The 25,987-nt window shown below is 37.2% G+C and overlaps 1 protein-coding gene across 2 annotated transcripts in view; it reads right to left on the reverse strand.

Annotated features, from left to right (window-relative positions):
* Window positions 1-25,987, reverse strand: part of CNST (consortin, connexin sorting protein) — a 95,138-nt gene that overhangs the window by 45,730 nt on the left and 23,421 nt on the right. For both annotated transcript variants that reach the window (XM_055582066.1, XM_055582067.1), the window contains one exon: window positions 17,425-17,853. In XM_055582066.1, the coding sequence (XP_055438041.1) occupies window positions 17,425-17,803 (379 nt within the window). In that variant the 5' untranslated portion in view covers window positions 17,804-17,853. The remainder of the gene's footprint in view (window positions 1-17,424; window positions 17,854-25,987) is intronic.

Raw genomic sequence — 25,987 nt, forward strand, 5'->3', positions numbered from 1 at the left:
CAGGAGTAGCAATACCTATATCAGATAAAATAGACTTTAAAACAAAGGCTGTGACAAGAGACAAAGAAGGACACTACATAATGATCAAAGGATCAATCCAAGAAGAAGATATAACAATTATAAATATATATGCACCCAACATAGGAGCACTGCAATATGTAAGACAAATGCTAACAAGTATGAAAAGGGAAATTAACAATAACACAGTAATAGTGGGAGACGTTAATACCCCACTCACACCTATGGATAGATCAACTAAACAGAAAATTAACAAAGAAACACAAACTTTAAATGATACAATAGACCAGTTAGACCTAATTGATATCTATAGGACATTTCACCCAAAAACAATGAATTTCACCTTTTTCTCAAGTGCATATGGAACCTACTCCAGGATAGATCACATCCTGGGCTATAAATCTAGCCTTGGGAAATTCAAAAAAATTGAAATCATTTCAAGCATCTTTTCTGACCACAATGCAGTAAGATTAGATCTCAATTACAGGAGAAAAAATATTAAAAATTCCAACATATGGAGGCTGAACAACACACTGAATAACCAACAAATCACAGAAGAAATCAAAAAAGAAATCAAAATATGCATAGAAACGAATGAAAATGAAAACACAACAACCCAAAACCTATGGGACACTGTAAAAGCAGTGCTAAGGGGAAACTTCATAGCAATATAGGCATACCTCAAGAAACAAGAAAAAAGTCAAATAAATAACCTAACTCTATACCTAAAGCAACTAGAAGAGGAAGAAATGAAGAACCTCAGGGTTAGTAGAAGGAAAGAAATCTTAAAAATGAGGGCAGAAATAAATGCAAAAGAAACAAAGGAGACCATAGCAAAAATCAACAAAGCCAAAAGCTGGTTCTTTGAAAGGATAAATAAAATTGACAAACAATTAGCCAGACTAACAAAGGGAGAAAAATCAAATCAATAAAATTAGAAATGAAAATGGAGAGATCACAACAGACAACACACAAATACAAAGGATCATAAGAGACTACTATCAGCAACTATATGCTAATAAAATGGACAACGTGGAAGAAATGGACAAATTCTTAGAAAAGTACAACTTTCCAAAACTGAACCAGGAAGAAATAGAAAATCTTAACAGACCCATCACAAGCATGGAAATTGAAACTGTAATCAGAAATCTTCCAGCAAATAAAAGCCCAGGTCCAGACGGCTTCACAGCTGAATTCTACCAAAAGTTTAGAGAAGAGCAGACACCTATCCTACTCAAACTCTTCCAGAAAATTGCAGAGGAAGGTAAACTTCCAAACTCATTCTATGAGGCCACCATTACCCTAATACCAAAACCTGACAAAGATCCCACAAAAAAAGAAAACTACAGGCCAATATCACTGATGAACATAGATGCAAAAATCCTTAACAAAATTCTAGCAATCAGAATCCAACAACACATTAAAAAGATCATACACCATGACCAAGTGGGCTTTATCCCAGGGATGCAAGGATTCTTCAATATCTGCAAATCAATCAATGTAATACACCACATAAACAAATTGAAAAATAAAAACCATATGATTATCTCAATAGATGCAGAGAAAGCCTTTGACAAAATTCAACATCCATTTATGATAAAAACTCTCCAGAAAGCAGGAATAGAAGGAACATACCTCAACATAATAAAAGCTATATATGACAAACCCACAGCAAACATTATCCTCAATGGTGAAAAATTGAAAGCATTTCTCCTAAAGTCAGGAACAAGACAAGGGTGCCCACTCTCACCACTACTATTCAATACAGTTTTGGAAGTTTTGGCCATAGCAATCAGAGCAGGAAAAGAAATAAAAGGAATCCAAATTGGAAAAGAAGAAGTAAAACTCTCACTGTTTGCAGATGACATGATCCTCTACATAGAAAACCCTAAAGACTCCACCAGAAAATTACTAGAGCTAATCAATGACTATAGTAAAGTTGCAGGATATAAAATCAACACACAGAAATCCCTTGCATTCCTATACACTAATAATGAGAAAACAGAAAGAGAAATTAAGGAAACAATTCCATTCACCATTGCAATGAAAAGAATAAAATACTTAGGAATGTATCTACCTAAAGAAACAAAAGACCTATATATAGAAAACTATAAAACACTGATGAAAGAAATCAAAGAGGACACTAATAGATGGAGAAATATACTGTGTTCATGGATTGGAAGAATCAATATGGTGAAAATGAGTATACTACCCAAAGCAATCTATAGATTCAATGCAATCCCTATCAAGCTACCAATGGTATTTTTCACAGAGCTAGAACAAACAATTTCACAATTTGTATGGAAATACAAAAACCTCAAATAGCCAAAGCAATCTTGAGAAAGAAGAATGGAACTGGAGGAATCACCCTGCCTGACTTCAGGCTCTACTACAAAGCCACAGTCATCAAGACAGTATGGTACTGGCACAAAGACAGAAATATAGATCAATAGAACAAAATAGAAAGGCCAGAGATAAATCCACACACCTATGGACACCTTATCTTTGACAAAGGAGGCAAGAATATACAATAGAGAAAAGACAATCTTTTTAACAGGTGGTACTGGGAAAACTGGTCAACCACTTGTAAAAGAATGAAACTAGAACACTTTCTAACACCATACACAAAAATAAACTCAAAATGGATTAAAGATCTAAACATAAGACCAGAAACTATAAAACTCTTAGAGGAGAACATAGGCAAAACACTCTCCGACATACATCACAGCAGGATCCTCTATGACCCACCTCCCAGAATATTGGGAATAAAAGCAAAACTAAACAAATGGGATCTAATTAAAATTAAAAGCTTCTGCACAACAAAAGAAACTCTAAGCAAGGTGAAAAGACAGCCTTCAGAATGGGAAAAAATAATAGCAAATGAAGCAACTGACGAACAACTAATCTCAAAAATATACAAGCTTAACTCCTGCAGCTCAATTCCTGAAAAATAAACGACCCAATCAAAAAATGGGCCAAGAACTAAATAGACATTTCTCCAAAGAAGACATACAGATGGCTGACAAACACATGAAAAGATGCTCAACATCACTCATTATCAGAGAAATGCAAATCAAAACCACTATGAGGTACCATTTCACGCCAGTCAGAATGGCTGCGATCCAAAAGTCTACAAGCAATAAATGCTGGAGAGGATGTGGAGAAAAGGGAACCCTCTTACACTGTTGGTGGGAATGCAAACTATTACAGCCACTATGGAGAACAGTGTGGAGATTCCTTCAAAAACTGGAAATAGAACTGCCATATGACCCAACAATCCCACTGCTGGGCATACACACTGAGGAAACCAGAATTGAAAGAGATACGTGTACCCCAATGTTCATCGCAGCACTGTTTATAATAGCCAGGACATGGAAGCAACCTAGATGTCCATCAGCAGATGAATGGATAAGAAAGCTGGGGTACATACACACAATGGAGTATTACTCAGCCATTAAAAAGAATACATTTGAATCAGTTCTAATGAGGTGGATGAAACTGGAGCCGATTATACAGAATGAAGTAAGCCAGAAAGAAAAACACCAATACAGTGTACTAACGCACATATATGGAATTTAGAAAGATGGTAACAATAACCCTGTATGCGAGACAGCAAAAGAGACACAGATGTATAGAACAGTCTTTTGGACTTTGTGGGAGAGGGAGAGGGTGGGATGATTTGGGAGAATGGAATTAAAACATGTATAATATCATATAAGAAACGAATCGCCAGTCCATGTTCGATGCCGGATACAGGAAGCTTGGGGCTGGTGCACAGGGATGACCCTGAGGGATGGTATGGGGAGGGAGGTGGGAAGGGGATTCAGGATGGGGAACACGTGTACACCTGTGGCAGATGCATGGTGATGTATGGCAAAACCAATACAGTATTGTAAAGTAAAAAAAAAAAAAATAATAATAAATTAAAAAAAAATGTACAGAGCTGCAGTTATGTAGGATGAATAAATCTAGAAGTCTGATATACAGGCATGATGATTCTACATAATAATACTGCGTTGAACACTGAAAATACACCAAGAGAGTAGCTTTTAGTTGTACTCATCACACAGTAATAAATGATAACTATGAGATGAGACATGTTAACTGGTTTGACTGCATTATGTGTATCAAATCATCATGTTGTACACCCCAAATATGTACAATTTAAATAAATGAAATGTAAAATGCTGCCGTGAACAAGGCTGTTCAATCATTTAAGAAAACTGAAGGTAAGGGTACCTGTGTAATAAAAGTATCTTCTAGCTGCTCCACACCCCACATGCTGTATTTTTTAACCCCTGTGACTATCTTGCATAAACTGTGGATTGCATAAACAGAAGCATATCAGAGTTTGCAAGAAAATAACTGAATGGCCTTGCAAAGAAGAATTATGCAACATTCCACACTAAAGAGCAGGTTTCTGTTTTCAGTGTTGTTAAGCTTTTAGGGAAATAATTTTGGGGCTTCCCTGGTAGCTCAGATGGTAAAAAAAAAAATAACATCTGCTTGCAATGCAGGAGACCCTGTTCGATCCCTGGGTTGGGAAGATCTCCTGGAGAAGGGAATGGCAACCCACTCCAGTGTTCTTGTGTAGAGAATTCTGTGGACAGACCATGGGGTCACAAAGGGTCGGACACGACTGAGTGACTAACACAACGCGCGGTGGCCAACGGTGAAGCACCGCCTGCAATGCAGGAGGTACAAGCTTGACCCCTGGGTGGAGAAGAAGCCGGAGAAGGGAGTGGAAACCCACTCCAGGATTCTTGCCTGGGAAATCCCATGGACAGAGGAGGCTGGCAGGCTGCAGTCCATGCGGTCGCAAGAGTTGGACACGATTAGTGACTAAACCCCCACCACCAAAGAAACATAAATTGTTATCATACATGTAATTAAATGACAAGGATATACTTTACACATAAAATTCAACAGGAAACAATAGTTGGCCAAATTCTAGCTACATCAATTTTTAAACTACTTAAAATACATCCTGATTAATTTCACATTGCTAGGATAAAAAACTCGCATTGAGAAAACTATTCCCAAAAAGTTGGAAGAAGAAGGACAGGGGACATAAGGGCAGCCCTTCCTGTTTCCAGTACTTATTAGCTATTCCTATGGCACATCAGTCAATCCTTCACTCCCTAGCCTCCCAAGCGATCTCTAAACTGGGTGTTCTACCATCTTATAAAATTATTGTGAGAATTAAATGAGACAGTGAATGTAAAAGGCAGGTATCCTCCCAAAGAGCATCTTAAAATAATATCCTGAGGCTTTACTGTCACTTGAATTAAAAAGGTCACAGGACTTGTAAAGCACTTCTGAGACAGCACTGTTTTTTTAATTTGAAGAAAACATTAGAGGGAAGTGTAAATAAAACTAATAAAGCTCATATTTCTATTGTCACATTGAATAACAGGAATTATAAAAAACTATGTTCAAATATCAAATTGCTTATTTATTACTCACCAATACTGTAAGTTTGAACATGCTTGAACTTATTTTTAGTAAAGACAATAAGGAAAATAAATATTTGCGTAACCATGAGTACTCAGAATGACTAGCATGTTGTGAATTGATACGTTCATAATGTACTAAAACATTTTAAAGTAGTCATAACAAAGCATTTATGTCACAACATGGAAGTTCCAGTATTTTTCCATGTGAATTTCAAATTAATTATTTTTCATGTCACATTGGTCTTACAAAGTTTTGCTTGAAAAAATTAAGAATATGTCATCAATTAATAGGAAAATTCATTCTAATTAAAAGTTTTGTTTTAATGGTAAAGACATATTTTAACGGTAAAGATATATTTATCATTAATGAGAAAAGCCAAATCAGAACATATACTGGTACATATAATTTCACCTTCACTACAAACTGTCATTCAACATAAATGAAGCTTTCTTGTGTCAGGTATGAACCTATACATACAGACAGGAACAAAAAATTCGATTTGTCTTCATCTGTGGGCTACGGTTAAAACTTGCCATTAACCAATTTGGTGTTCTTTTTATAAGTATATGTAGGTGGTGACAGTCAAATCATAGGCCTTCATTTCACTTAATATCTGTCAACTTCGTCAAGCTCTAAAATAGACATCACAGTTTACATGTACCTATTGAGGTTTTACTCTTTAAAAAAAAAATTACTTGTAACTGCCTTGGGCCAGAGATTAGAGGAGTAGTCTTACCTGACAGATTTTACTCAATTTATCATACGATAAAATTCATAACTGAATTCTGTGTCAGTTTTGACACATAGTTTTATTCAACTCAGAATCTCTCGTGGTGGTCAAGAGACATACGTGGGGATGACAGTGTTGGTACCCTTGCCCCTAACTCACTGGGAATGCACTCTAACACCAAATTGCTGGCAGTATTCTCCTTTAACAGTCTAGCATTGATCTACCATTTGTTAATACATTGAAGAGCTATTAACTGTTTCTCTGCGTGACAGGGAGAATGATGTAACTAGATAACTTAAAGGTTAAAAATCTCATAGCTAGTACTTGAGGTAGTAATTAATCAAGATAATGAAAAACTATCACAGGCAAAATGGGGTTGAAAAGATGCTACAATGAGACATCCAGCTCTAGGTAAAGACAGAAGCAATGACTATACTCAGGATAAAAGAGTGAAAGTAATGATGTAAACTAAGCTGATGGGGATGTTTGGGGATGGAAGAAGGGTTATTGAAAGGCTTAATGTATTTCACCCTTACGTTCATAGCACAACTATCCACAATAGCCAAGAAATGGAAGCAACCTAAATGTCCACTGGCAGATGAAGGAATAAGGAAGATGTAGGACATACATTCAGTGGAATATTCCTCAGCCATAAAAAAATGAAATAATGCCGTTTGCAGCAACATGGATACAACTAGAGAATATCATACTAGGTAAGTCAGAAAGATAAATATCATATAATATCACTCATATGTGGAATCAAAAGTATGACACAAATGAACCTATCCAGGAAACAGAAATAGACTCATAGGCACAGAGAACTGATCTGTGGGGGTTAATGGGGAGAGAGTTGGGAGAGGGATGGAGTGGGAGGCTGGGGTTAGCAAATGTAAGCTACTATATATATATATATATATATATATATATATATGAATGATAAACAGCAAAGTCCTACTGCATAGGATGGGGAACTATATTTCAGTATCCTATGATAAACCATAATGGAAAAGAATATTAAAAAAAAAACAATGTCTATTTATATAACTGAATCATTTTGCTGCACAGCAGAAATTAACACAAAATTATAAAACTATACTTCAAATTAAAACAATAAAAGTTCAATCATTTCAAATACTGTCTACTACTTCAGAGTATAAGGATGCTTTCTTATATGCAGGTTGGTGTGATCTGGTTTTTGTTCATGCTGGTCCTTCTGCCTGGTCAGTCAGCTTTTAAAGAGTAAAGGTATGTTTCATCACTGTGACATCAACAGTAAGCATAGTGCCTGACAAACAGCACGTACTTAAAACACTTCTTGGGGAAAATGTTGGTTAAACGTTATATACCACAGAGTAGACTACAAGCCCATATTCACTATGCCACTAAATCCTCACAACATTATAGATGAAGCAACTGAAATTAATCAGAGATTAAATGAGAGCCTTGGCTTGGTCAAGTGCCTGCCTGTGAATTCAAAAATCAACTGCTTTCTAGTTCTGCAACTCTAGGCAAAGTCAATCTCTTTAATCCTTTATTTTTCTATCTGTTAAACTGGAATATACCCTATATGGACTCTCCTAAGAAACTTCATTTAGATGAGAGGTAAAGAAACAGTCATGTCTGACTCTTTGTGATCTCATGGACTATACAGTCCATGGAATTCTCCAGGCCAGAATACTGGAGTGGGTAGCCTTTCCCTTCTCCAGCGGATCTTCCCAACCCAGGGATCGAACCCAGGTCTCCCTCATTGCAGGCGGCTTCTTTACTAGCTGAGCCACAAGGGAAATCCAAGAATATTGGAGTGGGTAGCCTATCCCTTCTCCAGTGGATCTTCTGACCCAGGAATTGAAACGGGGTCTCCTACATTGAAGGCAGAATCTTTACCAACTGAGGTATCAGGGAAGCCTGCCCATCAGAACAAGACCCAGTTTCCCCCTCAGTCAGTCTCTCCCAACAGGAAGCTTCCATAAGCCTCTTATCCTTCTCCATCAGAAGGCAGACAGAAAACCACAATCACAGAAAACTAACCAATCTGATCACATGGACCACAACCTTGTCTAACTCAATGAAACTATGAGCGACGCCATGTAGGGCCACCCAAGATGGACAGGTCATGGTGGAAGAGTTCTGATAAAACATGGTCCACTGGAGAAGGGAATGGCAGACCACTTCAGTATTCCTGCCTTGAGAACCCCATGAACAGTATGAAAAGGCAAAAATATAGGACATTGAGAGATGAACACCTCAGGTTGGTAGGTGCCCAATATGCTACTGGAGATGAGTGGAGAACGAACTCCGAAAAGAATGAAGAGACAGAGACAAAGCAAAAACAACACCCAGTTGTGGATGTGACTGGGGATGGAAGTAAAGTCCGATGTTGTAAAGAGCAATATTGCATAGGAATCTGGAATGTTAGGTCCATGAAGGCAAATTGGAAGTGGTCAAACAGGAGATAGCAAGAGTGAACACAGACATTTTAGGAATCAGCAAACTAAGATGGACTGGAATGGGTGAATTTAACTCAGATGACCATGATATCTACTGCTATGTGCAAGAATCCCTTAGAAGAAATGGAGTAGCCATCATAGTCATCAAAAGGGTCTGAAATGCAGCACTTGGATGCAATCTCAAAAATGACAGAATGATCTGTTTCCAAGGCAAACCATTCAATATCACAGTAATCCAAGCCTATGCCCCGACCAATAATGCTGAAGCTGAATGGTTCTATGAAGACCTACAAGACCTTCTAGAACTAACACCCAAAAAAAGATGTCCTTTTCATTATAGGGGACTGGAATGCAAAAGTAGGAAGTCAAGAGATACTTGGAGTAACGGGCAAATTTGGCCTTGGAGTACAGAATGAAGCAGGGCAAAGGTTAACAGAGTTTTGCCAAGAGAATGCACTGGTCATAGCAAACACTTGGAAGGACTAATGCTGAAGCTGAAACTCCAATACTTTGGCCACCTGATGCAAAGAATTGACTCCTCTGAAAAGACCCTGATGCTGGGAAAGATTGAAGGCAGGAGGAGAAGGGGACGACAAAGGATGAGATGGTTGGATGGCATCACTGACTCAATGGACATGAGTTTGAGTAAACTCTGGGAGTAGGTAATGGACAGGGAGGCCTGGCGTGCTGTAGTCCATGGGGTTGCAGAGAGTTGGACACGACTGAGTGACTGAACTGAACTGAAATTAACACTGCTATTTATTCACAATTCCATGATCTATCTACTTTCAACTAAGAACATTGAGTTTTCGAAGAAAGATATTAGGAAACAAAACTACATTCACTGCTTAAAAAAAAAAAAAAACTTTCCCCTGGAGAAAGAAATGGCAACCCACTCCAGTATTCTTGCCTGGAAAATTCCACGGACAGAGGAGCCTGGTGGGCTACAGTCCATGAGGTAGCAAAGAGTTGAACATGACTGAATGTCTAAATTACAACAAGAGGCAGGATGAAGATTTCCAAGGTGTTCAAAAAATGGTTTGAGAGGACAGGGAATGGTGATTGGCTTGATGTATTTAAGAGAATACTTGATGAGGCTTGAACTTTGAACTTCCAGTTTGTGTTAAAGGGAGTCCTCAGGCTTTTTTAATCAGCTTGCTCTGGCTAAATGGGAAGAAACTGTCCAGAAGACTAAAAGATGTCATTGGGGATTCCCAGGTGGTGCTGGTGGTAAAGAACTCCAGGAACCTGCCAACGCAGGAGATGGTAGGATAAATGGGTTCAATCCCTGGGTTGGGAAAATCCCCTGGAGGAGGGCATGGCAACCCATTGTAGTATTCTTGCCTGGAGAATCCCATGGACAGAGGAGCCTGGTAGGTTTTCTATGGTCCACAGGGTCACAAAGAGTCAGATAAGACTGAAGCGACTTAGCACATAGGTATTTTTATCCTAGATTAATAAAAAGCAAAAAAGCCAAAACTTTCCTTGACCCAATTGTTGACAGTCCTTCTCCACTACACTGAGGCTAGATCAAATAAAGAATCTGAGATTCAGAGACAATTAATGAAACAAACCAAACTCTACCACTTCCTTCAGGGTGAACCAACACCCTTTTCTCTGATCGTGTTTCATCTGGCTAAGGCTGGTAGGCAGGAATTGTTCTGAAGAAGCATGGCTGCAACATACTCAGAGAGAAAGTGTGTGTGAAATGGTCCTGTGGCAAAGCACGTTAAGTTGGACATGAAAGAGCTTTTCTTTAAACATACTTCAAAATTAGAAAATGTCAAATACCACAGTTTAACAATCAGGCTCAGTTTGAAGTCAGACTGGCTGGGATCAAATCCTGAGAGTGTCACCTGTCAGCAGTACAATCCTGGGCAAGTTACTTCTCTCTGTGCTTTCAGATTTCTCCTCTAGAGATTGAGGCTAATCGTGGTACTTAATAAGAAGATTAAATGAGATATTTCATACAAAGCAGGAATCATGGTGGCATTCATACACCAACTGCTCAGAAAATGTTCAAACACTTTTGTTTTTAAAACTCAGAGAGCTGCAATCAAATTAAATTAAATATGTCCATGACAGTGAATTTGGAACTCTATGAATTGTTATTTGGTGATTTTTTTATATGTAACATAAAACTTAACATTTTAACCCTTTTGAACTGTACGATACAGTGACATTACATTCACAATGTTGTACAACCATCACCACTTACCATTTGCAGAACTTTTCATCACTCAAACAAAAACTCTGTACCCATTAAACACTAACTCCTCATTCCCCTCCTGCTTTACATCTGGAATCCTCTGTGGATGAAAACTGTTGCCTGCCATATCAGTAAACAAAGAATGTTGCGGCCATCACGTCATTAGCCCCTGCAGCTGCCCGGCTGCTAAGCCCTGAGAGAAATCAGGATGGACACAATCAAGCTGCCAGCCACTGTTATTAGCTACCGCAGCCTCTCCCCAATGGTGCATCCTGAGGGGATTTGGGATTGAAAAAAGCAAGATACAGGCCCTAGATAAGTAGTCTCAGTGAACTCCGGGAGTTGGTGATGGACAGGGAGGCCTGGCGTGCTGCGATTCATGGCGTGGCAAAGAGTCGGACACGACTGAGCGACTGATTTGATCTGATCTGATCAAAGGAATGATTTCAGTGAGCCCAGACTTTCACATCTTCCTATACATAGAAAATCAATAAATTCATTGAGTGTTTTCTTTATTTAACGTTCTCTAGTTTCCTTTAATGGTAATTTTTCATCTGGTTTTTGTTGCAAAAATTGCTCGTTTCCCAGTTCTTACCTTACCTCTTGGGAACAGTCTCTCTGGAAAAAGGTTGACTCCTGGGTTTAAATCCTCAGAAAGTCTGCCAAATTAAACAATCTCTCTTCTAGGCTGTACTTTTTCTCCAAGTCAACGGCTCTACTCTACTTTCTGTCTCCATGAATTTGCCTAGACTAAGTGCCTCATGTAAGCAGAGCAACACAATGTTTGTCTTTTTGCCTCTGGCTTGTGTCACTCAGCACAATGTCTTCAAGATTCATCCATGTTGCAGCATGTATCAGATTATTACTCCTTTTAAGGCTGAACAATGTTTCCACATATATATATATATATTTTTTTTCTTTATGTATTTTATCAATGGACATCTGGGGTGTTAACACCTTTTGGTTACTTTGAATAATGCTGCCCTGAACACTGGTGTACAGGTATCTGAGGCATTACTTTCAATTACTCTGGGTACATATCTAGAAGTAGAATTGGTGGATTTAATTTAACTTTTCAAGGGACTACCAAACTGTCTTCCTGGAGCTCTATAGAATTTAAACTCCTCAACCAACGTATCTTTATGAGCCTGCAATAGTTATGCGCTTCCCCCTCCCCCCATCTCTAAGACAAAAATAATATTACATCCCAAAGATTGAGGTGATGTTTCTTAATCAACAGTATGTACACCTCAAAGTTTCTATCATACAAAAATATTATACAGTAGTATTCTTCAGAGCATTTAAATCCATGCCTCTGGACATAGTTCACGATTCTTTTTTCTGCTTGCTGAAATTTGCTGTTGAATCCTCTTAAGTGAAATTTTCATTTCAATCACTGTATTCTTAAGTTCCAGAATTTTGGCTTCACTTCTATTAATAATTACTAGACTAGATTTTATATACAACAGATGTGAAAAAGTACTTCAAGAAATGAACTTCATGAAACTCCAAGGGAATTTAATAAATGCATGCCCATGAGAGCTCCCACAGGCTGTCAGAGAAAAAAAAATTCCACCTGTCATATCAGTAAACACAGGATGTTGCAGCCATCAAGCCATCACATTACAGCTGCCCAGAGGGTGAACCCTGAGGGAACTCAGGATAGAAACTGGATGCCCACTATCTAGTAGCCAGCCACTGCAGCCACCCCAATGAGCTACCCCGAGAGTCAGGACAAGAAAGCACAGGAGGATGGTCCCAGGGAGCCGAGGTGCACGTCAAATAGATGATTTCAGCAAGCCATTGCACTTTCCCATTTGTAGAAAAGCACTCAATTCCTTGAGATGTCTTTTTTTCTTTAAATAACAGTGATCTTGTAATATTCCCACTACCTGGCCTTTGTTGCGAAAACTCTATCTTGGCTCCTCCCTTACCCATTTGGAGCAGTTCTGTAGAGCTGTATGAGAGGCTGCATGCTGGGCTTAAGTTCTCAGTTTTGTCTGTCAAAGAAAGTATGATTCTCAACCTTTAGGCTGTGATTCTTTTTAGCTGACAAAGATAATTATCCTATCAGACAACAATTCAATCTTGAAAACTGTGCTACTACTCGTAGTGTCTCCTAAGTGCTTGGGGTCATTCGATTATATCTTTAATTTAATCCTTAGCTATTAATTTATAAGGACCCAGGTTGAGAGGCGGAGAAGGCGATGGCACCCCACTCCAGTACTTTTGCCTGGAAAATCCCATGGACGGAGGAGCCTGGTAGGCTGCAGTCCATGCGGTCGCTAAGAGTCAGACACGACTGAGCGACTTCACTTTCACTTTCCACTTTCATGCACTGGAGAAGGAAATGACAACCCACTCCAGTGTTCTTGCCTGGAGAATCCCAGGGACGGGGGAGCCTGGTGGGCTGCTGTCTATGGGGTGGAACAGAGTCGGACACGACTGAAGCGACTTAGCAGCAGTAGCAGCAGGTTGAGAGGATTCAGGTCGCTTACCTTAGGTCACAGGGCAGCTTGACTGTGGCCTGAGAGCTTAACCACAGTGCTGTGCTGCTCCTCTAAAGGCAGAGGCTGCCACCTGAGTGCATAGGAGGAGAATGCGTTGCCCCGAGCAGCCAGTAATTACGCTATAATTACATAAGATAACCCTCTGACCCCAGGTCAGGTCAGAAAGGAGCTGACTCATTTTTCAACCTTGTCTCTCATAATACTAGTATGTAGTGTTAAGGAAAAGGAAGGAATATTTCCTTTTAACTGCTTAAATGTGTTTAGCCAACATCTGAAGATATTTAAATGTTGAGCACTCTTCTATTTTCATAGCACTAACGAACCTTTTTGAAAGAGGAAATTTTGGAAGGAACAAAGCACAGCAAATTTAGCATAGAAACTGCATACTCATATATTGAAATTTATTTCTGGTTCATCTCCCAAATTCATGGCCAAGATAGGCATCAGCATACACAGGCGATTTGAGGAATTTTAGTTATGCAATGGTTCTAAGAATCATAACATGAAATCACAGCAATGAAGATTTTTTTTTAATGTCACTATAAGGAAGGAAAGACATAACAATAGCCACAACTTTATTTTATGACAGAGGAGCCTTGGTGGGCTACAGTTCTTAGGGTGGCAAAGATTCAGCCACAACTGAACGACTGAAGCCATGAAAATTACTATTAATACTTCATGACTTTTGGGGGATGGGACTCAAACAAGGCTGAAAGACCACTCCTTTCACTACCTAAATCACCTATGTTTTAAGTGTTTCAGTAGGAATGTGCCATCATAGCAGACTCTGACATAAACATATTCAAAAGAATATCCTTATTTTCTTCTCAGATGCCACAAAGGACACTTATCTGGAGAGGAAAGAACAGCACTTCTTTCAGTTTGCTTGCTTTGCTGAGCTCCTAAAGAAGCAGAACTTCAGAAAATTTAATGAGCCACAATGAAGCCACAGTCTGGTTCTATAAGCTTACCTTATTATTTAAGCATCTCGGCATCCAGCCAGACTGTCTTAAACTCAGAAACCATTATTTACTTTCTCCTTTCATATTAAAGGCTCACTTAGGGCACACAACTCTGAGTAACCTAAACTCAACACTTAGATTTTATATATAACAGATCTGAAAAAGTACTTCAAGAAATGAACTTCATGAAACTCCAAGGGAATTTAACAAATGAATGCCCATGAGAGCTCCTATAGGCTGTTTCAGGGCAGAGTAAATGGAATGACTGTTAATAGGTACGGGGTTTCTTTTTGTGATAATGAAAATAAACTAAACTGTCTAAAACGGACCATGGTAATGACTGAATGGCTTTCTGAATATACTAAAAATCACTGAATTGTATACTTTATTATATGAGTGAATTATATGGTATGTGAATTATATCTCAATCAAGCTGTTAAAAATTTATTGGTTTTAACTATAATTCAATACAAAATATATTGATTTTTACTTGTTTTTAGGATATTTACCTAAAGCTTCACCAGATTTAGCCACACGGAAAATTTGATGGAATGCAGTTTGAAACCCTGTTTGGTTGAATATATCAAGGGGATTCCATTCTCTTAAGGAAAAAAAATTCTCGTAATATAATGACAACTGGATTTTCCTGGGGACAAGTTCCAGGTTTTAGCATGTTTACAGAAATGTGGCCTCCAGAAAACCAGTAAATAATGATGTCTCCTAATACTATTACTCCAATTTTTTCCCCCCTAGTACTAGCTACTGGATACATGAAAAATTAGTACAAATTAAGCATAATGTGTGCATGTGTGCTAAATCACTTCCTTCATGTCTGTTGAGTCCCTGTGGGCTGTAGCCTGCTAGGTTCCTCTGTCCATGGGATTCTAAAGGCGAGAATACTGGAGTGGGCTGCTATGCCCTCCTCCAGGGGATCCTCCCGACCCAGGCACTGAACCCACGTCTCTCAGGTCTCCTGCACTGGCAGGCGGGTTCTTTACCACTAGCACCACCTGTAAGCATGATAGTAAATAAATTCACCTTAATGTCTGTTTCCAAAAAACAACTGTTTGAGAGTGCACCCAGCTATAAAAAACTTACTTCTGGTTTGGGATTGAACATCATGTTCTATATGTCTTTCAAATCACATTTGAGAAGCTATTCTATTATTAGAAAAGTACTTATCTGCAAAACTGTGAGACTTTATTTATGTAGAATCTTGGAATTAAATAGTGAAGAGAGTAAATAGGCTCATGTCTAGAACTCTAACTATAAACTCTTCGCCTTTTTAATCCTAACATGCAGAATGGATTGGCAAAACATAAGATGGAAGAAATGTTTGCAGAGGGCTTTTGCAGTACTCCAGTTAAAGATGATGTTTAAAAACAAATATGTACCAATGTATTGCTTACACATGAAAAACTCAACAGATACACTAGAGAGGAATTACCAAATTTTAATTGAGTTTAGACTGTACCATCTCGATTCAGAAATCTGAGAAATTCACAGCTCAAAAAGGAATTTTATAGATATATGGAGATGAACATCATCATTACACAGATGTGGAAACTAAAATACAGAATGGTTAAGACTCACCAAGTGACCAAGAACCAGGAGTAATTAGATTTGAACTTAGGTTTTACAACTCATAATTCAGTTTTCTTACACTCTTAAACTCATTTTATTAAAGGTATATAAAATAATTTTAAAAATGATCTGTATAAAAAGTGTCCCTAAGTTTTATAAATCATATATTTCAAATGCATTAGGAATACTAATTCTATACATATCTGCTCACTGGATAATAAGTACTAAATAACCTGAAATTATATAATCACCCCTAAGGTAACTGGAATAAGATCATGGAAGAAATAAAAGGAGCCATCAATCTTAAAGCTATCACTGGTTGTTACACATATGCAACTAGGTCTCAGTTCTTAAAAGCATCACAAAGTCACATCAGAAAGGAACAAATAACTTTTGACTTATGTTTACAGAGTGAATCAATTTACATACAAATAGCGCTGTATATGTCATCGGTTTACACTTAGGTCTTTTAAGAAAATGCTTTCAAATCTCTCATCAAAATTTTTTTTGCTTTACGTTTACTAAGAAAAAGCAAAGAAAAAAGGATCCATTAACTGGAAAGCCAAATGATGAGTTACAGTAAAAAGTTGTCAAATTGCCCTACTAAATAAACAAGAATTTGTAGAAACTGAAAAGTTTCATATTTTACTCCAAATAAACAAATACAAATAAAAAACAGGATATGGATAGACTGACCATATTTCTCAACCAGCCAAAGAAGTAGAAGAGAGCAGATGAGACAGTCCATTTTGTTCTCCAGAGCCTCACACAGGCCGTAGGTGTAGGTAAAGTAGTGCTACACTAAGGTGTCCCAGACTAAGGTGTCCAGAACTCTCTAGACCCACGTGGTTCTGATCAAAAAATAACCAGAGGCTGCCTTTTCACAAGGGTGCCTTATGATTCAGGCAAAAAAAAGTCCATAGCTCCAAATTTTAACTGCTAAATTATATGCCAGATGAAAAATACTCTGTAACCAAAGTAATATAAAGCTAGATGTCTTACTCAATATTGTTATATGATGTATATTAACATACATTAATGAAGTAAGATGTAAAGATCCAAAAAAGCTGTGTAAGACTGGACTAGCCCATAAACTCACTGGTTAGAAATCAAAGCCAAAGTGACAATGGAAGGAAATTTTTAATGCTGATATTGGTAGAAAATGGTCTAATAGATATAGGAAAAGGCTATATATATATACATACATACATTAAAAGCATCTAGTGAGAAGACATGTACAAAAAATGCCACCTTCAACACATTTATTATAGAATACTGGGAATAGCCAAAAAGTGGTTAAATACTTCATGGTACACCTATACAATGAACACTATAGAGACACATGTCACATACATGGCATACCACACAGCTGTGGTTTGTACATGCGATCACAGAACTAGCTCTGGAACATATTAAGAGAAGAAAAGCAAGAAGCAGGACAATACACACAGTATGGGATGCGAAGACTGTTTATTCTTAGTTAAAAATAATAATTAAAATAAAATACCTTGTGGTATCTTCTTTACAGTGCCTCTTTTGCTTCTTGAACTTCTGCTTCCAGGTATCTTGTGGTCCTTTCTCAAGAAGGCCTGCCCGTCTTTGGGGCTTTCACAAGAAATGTTTTCCGAGTTCTCGCTTGCAGCCACCTCACAGCCTGGTGTGCAGCTTTCATTATTGTTCAGACTGTCCTGCTCCAACACTTCAGGTTTGCCCATCGCACTGCCACTGCTGGTCAGAAGCTCAAGCCCGTCCCCATCAAGCTGATTTTCATTTTCATCTGATGCAGAAGGCAAGCATGTTACTTTACTTTCCACGCCGTCACCAGGATGACATCCATCTTGTGGTTCTATCTGCAGATTATATGCAGGAGTTTCGCTGTCATCCATTAGAGCATCTTTTGTTGAACCGTTTAAGTTTCATTAAAGTCCTTCAATGTCTACAATGACAAAAAGAAAAATCTAGTTCATTTTTGAACTCTGGATTTTCAGTGATCTTTGATTTTCCTCTTCTCCTGGATTGTTTTACTGTAAATATGGAAGAGACAGAAATGACAAAGGCTCACTCCTACTATATCTATTTTTCTCACAACCCTACCCCACCTCACCTGAATACAATGCTTGAATACAATGGCTCTAAATCCTGGGTGCATGTTTATTACCTGTGGAGCTTGTCAAATTTCTATTGTAGACCTATGAAATCAAAATTTCTGAGGACTAAGCCTAAATATTGATGTATTTTTTGAAGTTCTCAAGATATTCTAATGGTGCAACATGCTGGAACCACCTCCTTGATGAAAGAAATTATTGGTTAAATAAGGTTGTCTGCTAAAACCAATCATTCATCTTATCCCTGGACACTTAATAAACAAGTGAAAGTTAAGTTTAAGTCCTTGTGTAAGTCCTTATATGGCCAAGCAGCAGCAATATTTACAAATGAAAACATTTAAGAACAGTTTTAAAATAAAATTTTTAAAAAGTATATGAGGGAAAATTCAGGTAGCATATATTCTCATTACATACTTTACTTTCTAAAAATAAGCGCTGAAAAGTACTTAAGAATTGTCAGCAAATTTCTTTTATTCAGTTTAAAAAAAGAGAGAACCATGATTAACTCTAGGCTACTTAGTTTAGACTTGGAAAAAATGTAAATCTACTCCAAGAATCCTTGTAACATTTTAAAGACATACAAAACAGACTTTAAGCCCTGTATCAGTCATGTTTTTTTCCCTTCTTCTCATCCAAAAGTATATCATATTTTAAGAAAAATGATGCCAGCCAGATTTAGGTATTTTATGCTTGCCAAGTTTTGCTTTGGGTTTGAATCAAATATAATTCAGCAATTTTGAGAAAAACACTGTGGTAAGAGTTTTGTAAATTCTTCAAATTAATAAACAGAAATGCTATTTGCTCTTTAGAAACAGTAAATATACACAGTAAATAAATATCATATTTAATTTTTTTTAAAAAACAGAAAAACAAAGTATAAAACAAAACATGAGCTTTACATTGACTGTATCACATGCTTTCAATTATCTCACAACTGGAATATTTTATCTGATTCAGAATAAATGTACTGCTTATCAAATATAAAAAATATCTAAATCTGGCTGGTATCATTTTCCTTAATATATACTATATTTCTTCATTAACAGATACATAAGGTAAAATGATTTAACTTGACTAAGAATAACTTAGTTTAGACCTAAAATGAATTCAAACTAGAGTATAATTTTTAATTGAAAAGTGGTTAATAAAGTATTTTCAGATCTCTATCATGAGAAAATCCAAATTCTAACAAGAGCTTAGAAGTGCATGTGGCTAATATAGTGTCCCAAGATGGATGAAGAGATAAGCAAAATGCAATATATTTATACAATAAATTGTTATTCAACCATAAAAAGGAATAAAGTTCTGATACATGCCACATCATGGATGAACCTTAAAAATAGTAAGCCTGACACAAAAGGATAAATACTATATGATTTCACTTATATGTAATACTCGTAATAGGCAAATGCATAGAGATAGAAACTAGATTACAGGGTCTGAAGGCAAGGGAGGAAGTTACAGCTTAATGGTTACAGAGACTTTGCTTAGAATGACGGACAAGATCTGGAAAGAGATCGTGGGGACAGTTACACAACAGTGCCACTGAGCCGCATGCTTGAAAATGGTTAAAACGGCTTATTTTTGGTCATATATTTTTACCACAATAAAAGTAAAAATAGTGAAAAATTTATGTGGCTCTGTAAGAGAAATGTCAGTTCTTAAAACTGTCAACAGCCTCAGCTGTTTTCTAATGTAAACAATCAAGTTATTTTCTGTCATGTATCTGCAGTTGAAAGCATAAAGGTTTTATTTTTATCTGAAAGAGACACAGAGATTTCTTGCCAAGGCGGAAGGCAGAAAGCGATCTAGAGAGCCCCAAATAATACCAGTCACCTCTTGCTGAGTCTCTGTCATGTGTTAGAAGCTGTGCCAGGCACTTCATGTATCTTATTTCTAATCCTCCAAACAAGCCTACATGGAGGTATTCACACTGTGTTTGAGATGAAGACTCTGGGGCTCAGAAAGACAAAAATATCTTGATTAAAATCATATTTATTCCTAGAAATAAGTGGAATTGAATCTGAAACCAGGTCTTCCTGATTTGAATCCTGTGCAGTTCAGCATAATGTCTGAGAACACAGGTAGACCAAGGCTCAATTTCTGGCTCTGCCATTTAACAAACTATGTATGTGACCTTAGGCAAATTACCTAGCATCTCCAAGCTTTAATTTTCTCTTTGTAAAAGTGAAGAACTGTAATACCTACCTCGAAGAGTCATTTGTGAGGCTTAGATGACATGGCAGGTAAAGCATGTAAGCAGAGTACCTGGCCCACAGTAAATGTTCAAGAAAGTCAGCCATAAATACTGCCCCCAAAATCTCACAGATGGGCATAGTAACAGGTTTATTCGAGTGGCTTAAGGTTCAGAAACAGTGCTTTTCTAAACCTCCTGAAAATTATTAGGTTCCTAATAACAGACTAACACTAAGCAGCATCATTTGAGAATGCTGCAGTATTAATTTATGATAGGGATATCTCAGCAAGCTCCTGGAACTTTTAACTGTCTCTTCTATAAACCATTTCAGATGATAAAGATATCTAGAAATTAGTGATTAAGGCTCCTTGTTGAGTATAAAATTACAAATCACATTTTGCAACTTTATCGAGCATCATGTGCCAGTTACACTGTTCAGACCAACACTCTATTGAATTCTCACAATTTCTCTAGCACATAGCTAATTTTTAGTCCTATTATAGGCTTCCCTGGTGGCTCAGACGGTAAAGCATCTGCCTGCAATGCGGGAGACCCGGGTTCGACTCCTGGGTTGGGAAGATGCTCTGGAGAAGGAAATGGCAATCCACTCCAGCACTCTTGCCTGGAAAATCCCATGGACGGAAGAGCCTGATAGGCTACAGTCCATGGGGTTGCAAAGAGTCGGACACGACTGAGCGACTTCACTTCACTTCATACTAATGAAGAAACCAAGTCTCATAATCTCGTCAAAGGTCAGCTAATAAGTTTAGAAATAGAACATGGAATGGTTGTGATCCTGAGGCTGCACTCGTTAATTATGCTCTATGGACAATGGGGCAAAAGCAAGTTAATATTTCACTCCAGCTGTGGTATACCTCAGAGAAGAATCACACCCTACAATAGAGGATACACTTCTAACAACCAAGAAGCTCAAGTTTCTGGAAGTTCTCTCTTTCCCTGGGAACTGCTGGATTCACACAATATATAATTTCTTCTCTAGCCCACCTTCTTCTGCTGAGAACTTAAAAAAAAAAAAAAGATATATATACTAATATACTATTTATGTTAAATATCTATTACCAGTAAAGTATGTCTTATTTCTTTGGGCCTAAAGACATTTTGCCTCCTATTATTTTGTGATGATGTAATTAGTTGAATTCTCAAAAGCCTACTTTGTCAACTATTTTCTAATGCTAATACTTTTAAGTATGAATGTTCTGTAATTATTATTAGACACTGACTGATTCTTTGTGGCTTGGCGCAGAAGTCACTCCATTTGTCTTCCCTGACTTCTACATTCTGTAAGATATAGTGTATACCTACCTCTACAGCATTCATGCACAGAGTTTCTCCCAAATACGGTTTTCTGCAGTGTATGTATGTACATATGTATATATGAAGGAGTACAGGACTTATTTTCTACAGTTTCCCTCTGAAAAGCAGAAAGGCACACGGATTCCTATATACTCCTCTGCCCATACTCTGAGAGGTAAAGGAACCTATTACATAATATTTGGCGTCTATCTTCATTTCTAACAAATTTCATTTGGAACACTTTAAGCAGTAGGATAATATTCTTAATGGGATGTCAAATTAGTACAGTCCTACTGCTTTTAGAAACAGTTATAAATTAAAGTGTTATTTTTGTCTCCTCTTCCTCCTCTTCCCTTTCCCTCAATGCTACACTGACAGCATTTCAAAACCTTGATATTCAGGTACACCTGTATGCACTACATAAAAGCATTTAGCCAAGAGAAAAGCATGGCAAGAAGCCTCAGTTAACACACAGTACTTTAAATATGCCCTAATATTATACTGGCTTTCCTAGTGGCTTAGTGGTAAAGAACCGCTTGCCAATGAAGGAGATGTGGGTTCAATCCCCAGGTTGGGAAGATCCCCTGGAGAAGAAAATGGTAACCCACTCCAATATTCTTGCCTGGGAAATCCCACAGACAGAGGAGACACAGTCCATGGGGCCGCTAAAGAGTTGGACACAACTTAGCGACTAACAACATTGGAAGTTAGAAGTACAGTTGAAATGGCAATCTAAGTTATTTGTTGTATCTAAATTGTATGTCTATTATGTAAGAGTCTCTATGACTGCACCAATTCTCACAAAAGAAACAGTGACACAGTACAGTGACTGCACAGCACTGACTCGGGCATAGTTTTTGCCGGTTTTTGCCTTTTTAAAGCATGATAGTAAGTGCTGCCCAAGTTTTCAGCCTCTTGTGGCAAAAAAGCATACCAAATATGTACACTGCATAAAAGTTATTTGATATGTTGACTCCATGCTGAAGAATTTTAAGCAATCTATTCATGAGGCTTACATAAAACTTGAAAAAAAAAATTCTGAGGAGCAGTTTTAAATAAAATAGACTAACAAACAAATCTACATTTTGTAAAAAAAAACAACAACAACAACAACAAAAACAACAATCTCACTCCCAGATATGATTTGACTTCATTTTTTTTACTATCTGAATCACCAGGGAAGCCCCTGACTTCCTTTTTTTTTAAAAATTTAAATTTGACTTTATTTTTTGATACATCTTAATGGATTATCTGGCTAGACTAAATATCGTGTCACTAAAATTAAAACATTAATTTATAGGAATGGTTAAATATGTAACATTATTCAATTTTTTTTATTAAAATGCTTTAAGAAGATCTTGAGTGCCATTTTTCTGTAATTCATGTAAATGAGGCCTAAACACTACACTTTTACCTTTGCAAGAAGCCAAGATTCTTCTTAAAAATTAAGATGCAATCCCAAGTTTAAATTTGATGACTTACAGTCAAACCAAAATTTAGAAGAAGACAAATTACCAAATCAATAACATATTCTATTAACCATAAATTCAAATCTGCCTACTCATAACAACTCAGAATTGAGGAAGAAATTCACGCCAAGCCTACGTTGTGTCTATGAAGGTAACTACATATCACTTTACGTTTGCCATCTTACTCACTTGATGTGTTCTAATAGTACTTATACCTCATTACTAAACCTACAGTTTTCTGTGATTAATGTTTTGTTTAGACATATGTACCTGTAGGAAATATTTAGTATATGAGCAATCAAAAGCATGCCCCAGAAAAAACAATTCTCAAAAATTTTGCAGCCCCAAATTAACAATTCATTTTTTCATTGAGATCATGTACATACAAAACACACACTAAAAAATTAAAAAACTGAAGCGAAGGTTAGACTACACACACATGAAGCACTGTGATACATTCTCCATTCTGTTCAATACTATTTCTTATTTTCTTTAAATGCTACTCAAGGTCCACTAGGCAGATTTCATACCCCACTAACGAGCACCAGTCACAGCAATGAGGCAGTTTCTAGGAAATAACAGAATCTCAACCTGAAGACCACAAACTGAGTAGTAGATAAGTTTGCAATTATCTCCACAGCTTTTCTGAAAATGATGCAGACCATATGCATCATAACATAAACTCAGACATAAACTTCACTTAAAATGTTATCCCTATAATATCAATAAAATAATTTTTGCTAATTTATATCATTCCCTTAACATTAAAATTTAGCTAAAATAATATGCTTGATTCAGGGTTCTTTTGTTGACATTTTCAGTTGTTAGCTATATTCTGTATCTATGTTAACCAATGGTAGCCACTAACTACATATGGCTCCTGAGTACTTGAAATATGAACAGTGAGACTAAGGAACTCAATTTTTACTTTTAGTTAATTTAAATTCTAAAACAGTTGTTTATTCAATTATTGAAAAAATTATGCATGTTTGGAGTAAACTGGGTATGTGAATCTGCTTTTTCACCTAAATTTTAGGAAATTTAAATATAGATCAAACATTGCCAATTAAAAAATGTGTCCAAATTGAGATGTGCTATACTTGTAAAATAAACACCTTATTTCAAAGACTTATTGGGAATGGCAAGAATGTCAAATAATAGACCTTTAATAATTTTAAATGTTTACTACATGCTAAAATAACATTTTGATCTAATGGATTAAATAAACTATTAAAATTAATCTCACCTTTTAAAAAATAAATTTAAAAAAACCAGTCTCATCTTTTCAAACACTTTTCTAATGTGGTTACTAGAAAAGAGCATTCTACATACATGGCTCACATTCTGCTTCTATTAGACCACGCTGCTCTCCACTATACTGCACTGCCAGTGCCACCATGGCCAAAGCCACGGCCCACAGCGACCCACCCCATTTATGATTCTTGCTAACGCCAGTTATTCGGTTAGCATTTCCTGAGTACAGACATTATTATTACTATAATTTAACAAGGCAAATACCTAGTGGAAGAAATAGGTACTAAAAGCTTTTAAAATTAATTTGTAAGTACTTGGTTATATCCTATTTTCAGGATCATGTTGTCCCCCTTTTGGGTACTTTCCCATATTCAAAATACTCCTGGTACTTAAGAAATGCTGAATAGTAATTGTAATAAGTAAGATGCCTGGTTCCAAATAGAGAAAGGAGTATGTCAAGGCTGTATACTGTCACCCTGTGTATTTAACTTATATGCAGAGTACATCATGAGAAACACTGGGCTGGATGAAGCACAAGCTGGAATCTAGACTGCCGGGAGAAATATCAATAGCCTCAGATATGCAGATGACACCACCCTTATGGCAGGAAGTGAAGAAGAACTAAAGAATCTCTTGATGAAAGTGAAAGAGGAGAGTGAAAAAGCTGGCTTAAAATTCAACATTCAGAAAACGAAGATCATGGCATCTGGTCCCATCACTTCATGGCAAATGGATGGGGAAACAGTGACAGACTTTATTTTTGGGGGCTCCAAAATCACTGCAGATGGTAACTGCAGCTATGAAATTAAAACATGCTTGCTCCTTGGAAGAAAAGTTATGACCAACCTAGACAGCATATTAAAAAGCAGAGACATTACTTTGCCAACAAAGGTTCACCTAGTCAAAGCTATAGTTTTTCCAGTAGTCATGTATGGATGTGAGAGTTGGACTATAAAGAAAGTTGTGTTGAAGAATTGATGCTTTTGAACTGTGGTTCTGGAGGAGACTCTTGAGAGTTCCCTGGACAGCAAGGAGATCCACCAGTCCATCCTAAAGGAAATCAGTCCTGAATATTCATTGGAAGGACTGATGCTGAAGCTGAAACTCCAATACTTTGGCCACCTGATGAGAAGAAATGACTCATTTGAGAAGACCTTGATGCTGGGCAAGACTGAAGGCAGGAGAGGGGGACGACAGAGGATGAGACGGTTGGATGGTATCACTGACTCAATGGACATGAGTTTGAGTAAACTCTGGGAGCTGGTGATGGACAGGAGGCCTGGCGTGCTGCAGTCCATGGGGTCACAAAGAGTCAGACACGACACAGTGACTGAACTGAACTGAAGATGCCTACATAGTAACCTTTCTAAATAATTTCTATATGATAATATGTACAAAGGTAAGCTAGAATGTTTTACTTAATAAGAATAAAAAGCTCTATCTCACAATAAGGAATTTACTCTTAATAAATTGAAAAGTCATAGAAAACTTAGGTCTTAAGAAGGTAGATAAAAATATAGCAAAAGACACAGATGCAAAAAATTACATATAAAATGGATACACAACAAGGTCTTACTGTATAGCACAGGGAACTGTATTTAATATCCTGGGATAAACCATAATGGAAAAGAATACAAAAAAAGAACGTATATATGTGTATAACTAAGCCACTCTGCTGTACAGAAAAAATTAACACACTGTAAATCAACTATACTTCAATTAAAAAATAAA

This window comes from Bubalus kerabau, chromosome 5 (genome assembly GCF_029407905.1).
Source record: "Bubalus kerabau isolate K-KA32 ecotype Philippines breed swamp buffalo chromosome 5, PCC_UOA_SB_1v2, whole genome shotgun sequence".
Lineage (NCBI taxonomy): Eukaryota > Metazoa > Chordata > Mammalia > Artiodactyla > Bovidae > Bubalus > Bubalus kerabau.